At 43.2% G+C, this 9,258-nt stretch overlaps 1 protein-coding gene and 1 long non-coding RNA gene across 2 annotated transcripts; both read left to right on the forward strand.

The window, feature by feature from the left end:
- Nucleotides 1-218: 218 nt before the first annotated feature.
- LOC116318645 (heat shock 70 kDa protein 1) lies at nt 219-2,847 on the forward strand. The gene is given in 7 exon segments (XM_031737727.2): nt 219-386; nt 687-1,316; nt 1,319-1,735; nt 1,738-2,064; nt 2,067-2,335; nt 2,337-2,375; nt 2,377-2,847. Coding segments are annotated over 6 exon segments (1,914 nt in total). The 5' UTR covers nt 219-386; nt 687-709; the 3' UTR covers nt 2,632-2,847.
- Nucleotides 2,848-4,875: 2,028 nt separating this feature from the next.
- Nucleotides 4,876-8,123, forward strand: LOC120440096. Its single transcript, XR_005612964.1, has 2 exons — nt 4,876-4,993; nt 5,097-8,123. It is a non-coding gene; the product is annotated as an uncharacterized LOC120440096 (long non-coding RNA).
- The last annotated feature ends 1,135 nt before the right edge of the window (nt 8,124-9,258 follow it).

Here is a 9,258-nt window from a genome sequence, read left to right on the forward strand (position 1 = left end):
AAATTCTCCAACTGAAAATGTATTTTATTTTGAAAAAGCGGCGCTCGCGTATCTCATTGGTCGACTTTTCCAGAAACATCTGTAAAGTGATTAAAACTAATATTAAAAACAACGGAAGTGGCTTTCAAAGTAAAACAAAATGAAGTTTGGTGTCACGTAACTGTTTTATTTTGAAGCTCCAGATAGGAAGCTGTACCGGCCCGTTGACGCACACCTGACGTGGTTGCGGGTGAAACGTCTGGAAGCAACCAGACAGCGAGCTCAGCAGATATAAAGCTGCCGGTGTGAGAGCAGAGAGAGCAACACAGAGATCAGAGAGCAGCAGAAGATCAAGAGACGAAGAAGAAGAAAAAGAACATCACTCCTCTTCACAGCGACACACAACTGTAAGTACAACCTTCAATTCTGAGGCGCTTTACTCTGAAATGTGCAACGCAAAAGCACATCAGTTTTATTTTGAAGGAACATGTTTGGAGGAGCTTTTAAAAACAGTTTTCATGCACATGAGAAGAAAAATTCAAGTTAAACTGAAAAACAGTGAATAAAATGAATGATGTTCAACATGAAAAAAATAACAAAGTGCTGATGTTTAGACTCTAACTGCAGTTTATCTGATTCTCAGGCTCCATAATTACACATTATTATTATTATTATGTTCCTCTCTGATGTTTTCTCCTTCTCTTTAGGAAACGAAGTCAAAGCAATCAAGATGTCTGCAGCTAAAGGTGTAGCGATCGGCATCGACCTGGGCACCACCTACTCCTGTGTGGGGGTTTTCCAGCACGGGAAAGTAGAAATCATCGCCAACGACCAGGGCAACAGGACCACCCCCAGCTATGTGGCCTTCACAGACACCGAGAGGCTCATTGGGGACGCAGCCAAGAACCAGGTGGCTCTGAACCCCAGCAACACTGTGTTTGATGCCAAGAGGCTGATTGGAAGAAAGTTTGATGAACCTGTGGTGCAGGCGGACATGAAGCACTGGCCCTTCAAGGTGATTTCAGATGGAGGGAAGCCCAAAATCAGAGTGGAGTACAAAGGGGAGGACAAGGCCTTCTACCCCGAGGAGATCTCCTCCATGGTCCTGGTGAAGATGAAGGAGATCGCAGAGGCCTACCTGGGCCAAAAGGTGTCCAACGCTGTCATCACGGTCCCGGCGTACTTCAACGACTCCCAGCGACAGGCCACTAAAGACGCGGGCATCATCGCGGGCCTCAACGTTCTGAGGATCATCAACGAGCCCACGGCGGCCGCCATCGCCGCCACGGTCTGGACAAAGGCAAGTCAGGCGAGAGGCGCCCTGATCTTTGACCTGGGTGGGGCACCTTCGACGTGTCCATCCTGACCATTGAAGACGGCATCTTTGAGGTGAAGTCCACGGCCGGAGACACCCACCTGGGCGGAGAGGACTTTGACAACCGCATGGTGAACCACTTTGTGGAGGAGTTCAAGAGGAAGCACAAGAAGGACATCAGCCAGAACAAGAGAGCCTTGAGGAGGCTGCGCACAGCTTGTGAGAGGGCCAAGAGGACCCTGTCCTCCAGCTCCCAGGCCAGCATCGAGATCGACTCTCTGTTTGAGGGCGTCGACTTCTACACCTCCATCACCAGGGCTCGCTTTGAGGAGCTGTGCTCCGACCTGTTCAGGGGAACCTTGGAGCCGGTGGAGAAATCCCTGAGGGACGCCAAACTGGACAAGGGGCAGATCCACGACGTCGTCGTCCTGGTGGGAGGCTCCACCGAATCCCCAAAATCCAGAAGCTGCTGCAGGACTTCTTCAACGGCCGGGAGCTGAACAAGAGCATCAACCCGGACGAGGCCGTGGCTTACGGCGCCGCCGTCCAGGCCGCCATCCTCTCGGGCGACACCTCCGGCAACGTTCAGGACCTGCTGCTGCTGGACGTGGCGCCTCTGTCCCTGGGTATCGAGACGGCCGGAGGGGTCATGACGGCCCTGATCAAACGCAACACCACCATCCCCACCAAGCAGACCCAGACCTTCACCACCTACTCCGACAACCAGCCCGGCGCCCTGATCCAGGTCTCACGAGGAGAGAGAGCCATGACCAGGACAACAACCTGCTGGGCAAGTTTGAGCTGACGGGGATCCCGCCCGCCCCACGAGGCGTCCCGCAGATCGAGGTCACCTTCGACGTCGATGCCAACGGCATTTTGAACGTGTCTGCGGTGGACAAGAGCACCGGCAAAGAGAACAAGATCACCATCACCAACGATAAGGGCCGACTGAGCAAAGAAGAGATCGAGAAGATGGTGCAGGACGCAGAGAAATACAAAGCCGAGGACGACCTTCAGAGGGACAAAATCGCCGCCAAGAACTCCTGGAGTCCACGCCTTCAACATGAAGAGCAGCGTGCAGGGACGACAACCTGAAGGGCAAAATCAGCGAGGAGGACAAGAAGAAGGTGGTGGAGAAATGTGACGAGGCCATCGCCTGGCTGGAGAACAACCAGCTGGCTGATAAAGAGGAGTACCAACACAAGCAGAAAGAGCTGGAGAAAGTGTGCAACCCCATCATCAGCAAGCTGTATCAGGGAGGGATGCCCACTGGTGCTACCTGTGGAGAGCAGGCACGAGCCGGCTCCCAGGGGCCCACTATTGAGGAGGTGGACTAAAGAGGCCCTGAAGATGGACTCTGAGCTCACTGGGACTGTTGCACACTCACATCGGACTCTTTGACTGTTTGAAAAGTAACTGTTCATGTTCACATATTTTCCATGTAAATATATTCGTGATGTTTGCACAATGATCACTACTGATCTTTTTTTTTTTTTTTACATTTTCTTAGATAATTTCTATAAATGTAAATATTTATTTAAATATATTTCTTCACTGAGTTTCTAATAAAAAGTAAACTAAAAATATTAAGCTGTTTTTATGCTTTCAACAAACCTGAAACATTTCTACTCTACTTGAGCACTCACAGGGCTTTTCAAGTATCTTAAAATAGGCATATATGCAGGAGAAGACAATAAGGAAATACATTGTCTTTGAACTTGGCTCTTATTCTATTATATACTAAAGTAAAAATTAATAATTAACAGTTAAATGTGTAAACTAAATATATGAAATGATCCCAAATTTTCTTTCAATGTTATTGATGTGTAATGTTGCAGCTGTTATGACCACTAGGGGGCTGTGAGCATCTACAGGAGTCTGCAGAGACGCTATCATCTCACAGTGAAACAGCCCCATGAACATTTTTACAAGATAACCACAAAAAGCTTTAGGTCAGATGTCACTCTTGGAGACTTTCTGGAACATTAATCAAACGATATAATACATCAGTATAAGCATCAATACTACTCATATTGATTACCAGTAATAAACTTCATGCAACATAAATCCAGTCAGAAGATGATGGGCTGTTGAATTTTTCCCTCTAATATCATAAATGGATATTGTGTACAGAACCTGCACCAACTCTTTGTGTGACATTTGATAAAATAATCAAAAACAGACACAAACGGACACAGAGAGACTTTTTATTAGTATTTCATTTTTTCCAAGATGACACAAAGTAAAGATCAAAACAGTCACTGAAAGGAGAATATAAGACCTAAGGCAGCAGACTCATCTGGCTCAGATGCAGCTCTGCAGTGAATATCCTGCAGGCTGGATTCCAAACATCACAACACACCTGACTCTGTAAGGTGGACTGGTGGGGGAGCTGAGTATGAAGATTCATCCTGAGTCAGCGCTGTCAGACAACACCAAATATGGCCCAAAGACAACCTGCAGCAGGTGCACAGCGACCACAGAGTTCTGTACAGAAGGACTACCTGGCTAAAAGGAGGCCCAACATGAAGCTATTCAAATCCAGAACCTTCTCACTGTGATGCTGTAATAACACCCTGCCACCCTGTCACCATCATAAAAAGACAAAGAAATAAGAGAAAGATGATCCAAAAGGACCGTGAAGGAGTGTAAAATGACACAAACAGATACTAGAGGGCTAAAAAACAGAAAACAGATTAAAAAATAAATAAAAACAAATGCAAAAGACACAAAATAAGTAAAACATGATGAAAATTTACCATGACGAGAAGTGATATGGGTACAAAAAATGAAAAACATAAAAAGACTGAAGGAGCACAAAATAATGTGAAAGGCCCACAGAGCGACACCAAATGACTCTGAAGAGCTTCATGGCTTCAGTTAGACACAAAATGACACTAAATGGGCAGAAAGGGATGGAGCTTCTGGAACTTTCTGTTGCAGGGGCATTCAGCTCCTGCTCTGATTAGCCGATTCAGCTGACGTAAACAAGTCAAGCTGTCACTGATATTTAGGACAACACCGGAGGTTGTGCAGTTCAGCTTTCAAAATAAGACGTCTTTTGTTTCACTTTGGTTCGTTTGTTGTTTTTATAGAGTTTAGTTTCAGCGCAGACGTCATCACATGGACGCCGCGCTGAGATGGCGGCAGAGCGTTAACCTCAGGGAATGAGGTCTTTTCTAAACAAGAGCAGCAAACTGTAAAGCTGTCAGAGTTCACTGCTGATTTCCATACATCTTCATGATCACTGAAATAAAATCTGATTAGGTAATACTTCAAAATAAATGCCCAAATAACTGCCCCGAGGCATTTTAAAGCTGTCTTTACTGACCCATCCTTGGGATAGCTGTAGTAATCTGACTACTCTCACACAGATGGCACAATATTTACTTTATATGTAAGGTTCGTTTTTATTTCATTAATTTTGGAAACTAAAGGACTTTTTGAGCTTCTGGTTTGTTTTCAGTTCCCTCTAAAAACCTCGTTTGCGGCAGCACTTTATTTTGAAATGCTTCAGCGGATGTTCCAGCTGCTCCTGACTCCACCTTTACTGCAGAGTTTTCAAAGAAACGTCTGGAAGCTGGTGGTAGGAGGGCGCTCAGCTTATAAAGCGGGGAGGAGGCGCAGTGCTCCGGGCTGCACGAGGAGGAAGATGGGGGATGGAGGAGCTCCTCGTTATCGCGGGGTCGGCGCAGAACTGTGAGTACCGAGCTGGCTGGTGTGGGTGGAGCAGTGCGGGTGGAGGTTGGGTTGGTGTCTGAGGCTGTTTCATGTTTGCTGAAACCTGTTCTATTCATTGCAGAAATGTTGAACCGCGAAGCAAAGAGACCAAAAAAAAGCCAAGTTAGATGTGATGGCGCGGACTGGACTCACTGTGGAGGTCTCTGAGGTTACAGACAGGAAGTGAGTGTACAGATGTTTCAGAGCAGGACGGAAAATCAGCCCAAATTTCTTTATTATGGCTTTAATTCACCAAAATCACAGAGAACACCTGCTGTGGCTGTAAACAGCTGGATGAACAGCAGGCTGAGCTTCTAGAACAATCAGGAAACAGAGGAGGAGCCTCTCCCCTCCCTGTTACAGCGCTGCCTCATGATCTGGAAGTTTCCTCGTGATTTTAAACACAGGAATCAAATCGGAGCTCATGGAATAATCTTGAAATCAGGATTTATGTCAACAAGGAAAATACTTTACAAAAGAAGGAAACTTTAATCAGAGAAATTACATTTATATTAAGCTGGACTAACCAGCATAGAAACAAACAAATGCTCAAATGTGATTAGATAACATCTGCAGTTGCCTTCCAGAACATTCTGCTGTAATATTTACAGTAAATATCAAATTTGAATGTTTTTATTTTATGAATAAAACAGTCGGGCTGCCACAAATGAAAGATTTAGCTGCAGGAGAAAGCTTAAAATCAGCATTTTACTCAGACGTTTGTGTTTAGATAAAACTATCTGTAGCTGCCTTCCAGAACGTTCTGCACAATATTCACATCGTCATAGAGAAAACTCAAATAACTGGGCCTGAACTCTGAAACCATCTGTTAGATTTAATGAGTAAAAATGAAAAATCAAACCTTTTTTTTGGCTGTAAACAGCTGGATAAGCTGGAAAAAGCAAGCTGAGCTTCCAGAACAATCCCTGAGTAAAGGGAGGAGGAGCCCCTCCCCTCCCTGTTGCTGCCTCATGATCTGGAAGTTTCCTCACTGAGGACCAAAATCTTGTGATTTTAAAAACAGGAATAAAATCTGTGCTTGTGGAATAATCCTGAAATCAGGATTTATGAGAACAAGAAAATATTGTTAGAATTACAAAAAGGTGGAGCTCTCTGGAGACTCAGGGGACTTCTCCACCCCTCAGAACAAAATCATTTAGAAGGATATGATTTATTTTTTTATTTTATTTTTTTAAATTCAGAGATATTTAAACTGGATTAAGTGACATGGAAACACTTAATCTCCTGCTACTCAGAGATGTTGTTTAATTATAATATCTGTACCTTCCAGAATAGTCTGAGTAATATTTATATTTCCTCACATTTATAGTGACGATCAAAGAGAAGCCTGTTGTTAAAGGTAAAAATATTCAGACAGGCTCTGCAGCTTTAAAGCAGCTCAATGTTTTTCTAGAACAATCCTCACGCTCACTGTTATTACTCTGCTGGAAGCAAGTCTGATTTATTTTTAATTTCTTTAAGCTGAACAACCAACCTGAGAAACCAAGTCAGGATTTAAGAACAAAGTGACGTTACTGGATTTTAAAAAAAGGTTCACATGGAAAAAAACCTCCAGAACCACAGAGAGGAAAATACTTATTAAAAACCCAAATTTTAGTCACAGCATTCCGTCTGAACCTGGACTGACTGGATAGACGTGAACACCTGCCATCTTCCAAAAATATTCTGCACATTATTTATATTTGATTATTCTTCTGCAGTAAGTTTAAACCAGGAGTCACCAAATCTGTCCCCGAATATGAAATGAGGATGATGTTTAGAGGGCGGGGTTATACAGGATGACCTGAGCCAATAAGACTGATTCAAACTACAAAGTCAATGGTGGAATTTTTAAAAAAGCACAAAAAAAACAAAAAACTCACCTGCTGGGAAAAGGTTTAGTAGTTATGAGCATGTCAGTGTCCACAGATCAAAGTCTTTAAAATTCTTTCAAATCCTCATATTTAATCATGTTTACAGTAAATATAAAGGATTTGATAGGTTCAGCTTCAGGACTGTGTGCAAACCGCAGTACAACAACTGGCCAGCAGGTGTCAGCAAAGCCTCAGGTCTGCTTACAAATGTTAATAATAAACCTGAGCGAGTACATTACTGATGCTCTGTGCTCCGACAGACCCTCATTATCATGTCTGTAGGTACCTTCCAGAATAATCTGAAGAGTTTCATCTAAAGAGAAGTTTCATGAAGAGCTGGGTGGACTTATTTGGTTTAAAGATGTTTCTGCAGTAAATGAGTAAGAGCAGGGATGGGGACAGTTTATTAGGCATGCTACAGACTCGTCCTCCATGAACTGCCATAAATTACAGCATGAATAACAAGCAGGATATAGACCTGCAAAGCCCAGAGGGATGTGAGCACACTTACAGATGTCAGTGTTTTGTAGGTTTGCTGTTGAAGTGATGGCTCTTGGGCCTGTGGGTTTAGTCTTCCTGTATAAAATCACTTTTCCTGAAAGGTTTTTACGCTCCTCGCTGCAGAGGTATGTTAGCTGTGTGACTGGTGAGCGTGCTCAGCCTGAAAGCTCTCATGCAGCAGGTAAAATATCTGACTGGGTCAAATTTGCAGAAATGGTGAAACTGAGGTGTAAATATTTCACTGAGTGCAGCTTTCCCAACTCTGTAAAGGCGGTGAGCGTGACGAGGCTGACGTCTCTGACGTTTGAGTTCATTTTCTGTCCTAATCACTGAAACGTGTTCCAGCTGCTGTGTCTGTGTAGGCTGTGTTTTATTTACAAATGCTTTTCCACATCTCTGCTCTGACTGATGCTGCTGCACTGACCCGCTGACAGCCTTTCCTCCTCCAGAGTCCAAACTGGGGTTAAACTGGTCCTGATGAAGGACACCAGGTCACCCTGTTCGTGTAAATGTTGATGTGGGGGGGGAACTTTTTTTTTTTTTTTTTTTCTGCAGTCTGAGGTTCGAAGGTAACTTGGATTTTAAAAGGACAACAAACATGGTCACATGACTGAACTGGGAGAACTGGATTTGTGTACAAAGAGCTGAATTGATGTAAATTCTATGGATGCTGTGGTTTCTTTCTGCTGCAGAGCAGTTATGGAAAAACAAAATTAAACTACAACAAACAACAATTTTGTATTTTTTGTATTCATTTAACAGGATGGATGATGTGTGAGGGGGCGGGGCTGAACGTTTAATGAGAAACTGCTGAAGGGCTGGAAAATACTCCATTACAATTGTTTCTCTGTGTTTAAAGATCTTTGAGACTGAATGATTAAATCTGATTTACACTCATTGTAAAATGTTCAGCAGTTTTGTTGCAGAGGTTCATCAACATAGGGCTGAAATTGACCTTTACTCACATTATGAAAATGCTTTTATTCCTTTATGATACAGTCTTAACAGTGTTTGTATTCATTTATTTGGGACAAATAATAATTAGAGCATCGGTTTAAAGAGCAGGGAGGATACAGGACTCAGTCACAGCTGAGTTGCAGACCTCATCCCTGATTGGACCTTTAAGAAACAAACTGTTAAATGACCCCGAGTGAGACGATGAACCTGTGGTTAAAAATATTCAATTACTGATGAGTCATGATTTTAAAGTCCTGTCAGAAAAACTGATCCCCTTTGAAACGTTGAGTTATTAATGGGGGAAAAAACAGCTGCTGGTTATAAGAAGAGAAATCCTAATTCTCCATGTTTAGGTTAAAATAATTACGCTGGTAAATGAAACCTGTGGACAGTTATTAATGTTATTACTTTAAAATAACCTGCAGATTAAATCCAGCAAATGCCCTCTGCTAACCTGAAGTAAGACTTTGACCACCGGGAGCAGCGGTTTCCTGATCAGGGGATCTGAAATAAGAACGAGTCTTTAAGGACGCCTGCTGACACTGCTCCATCGTGTGGTTAATGTTGGTATTACATGACTGTAACCTGGCCCAAGTTCGGGTTCAGTCCACCTTAAATACAGATGTTTGGGACATGAGGTCAGCCTCAGTTTATTTACAAGGTTTTAAACAGGAGTTTTCAAAGAGGCATTTTATTCAGAAACAAATGATCAGCCAGTTCTTACAAGTTTAAACTGTTCAATTTAAAAAAAAAAAAAAAAAAAAAGTACAACAAATATGAAGTACTGGGTGAAATACAGAGCTGCAGAGAAACAGGAGTATCAGTTAAAATGTGATGTTTAACTTTAAATGTGAGCTGTGCTGCTGACCAGACTCTCAGCTGCTGAGGCCAAAGGTGGAGTTGTGTTTATCC

The sequence above is a fragment of the Oreochromis aureus genome, linkage group 4 (assembly GCF_013358895.1).
Source record: "Oreochromis aureus strain Israel breed Guangdong linkage group 4, ZZ_aureus, whole genome shotgun sequence".
NCBI lineage: Eukaryota > Metazoa > Chordata > Actinopteri > Cichliformes > Cichlidae > Oreochromis > Oreochromis aureus.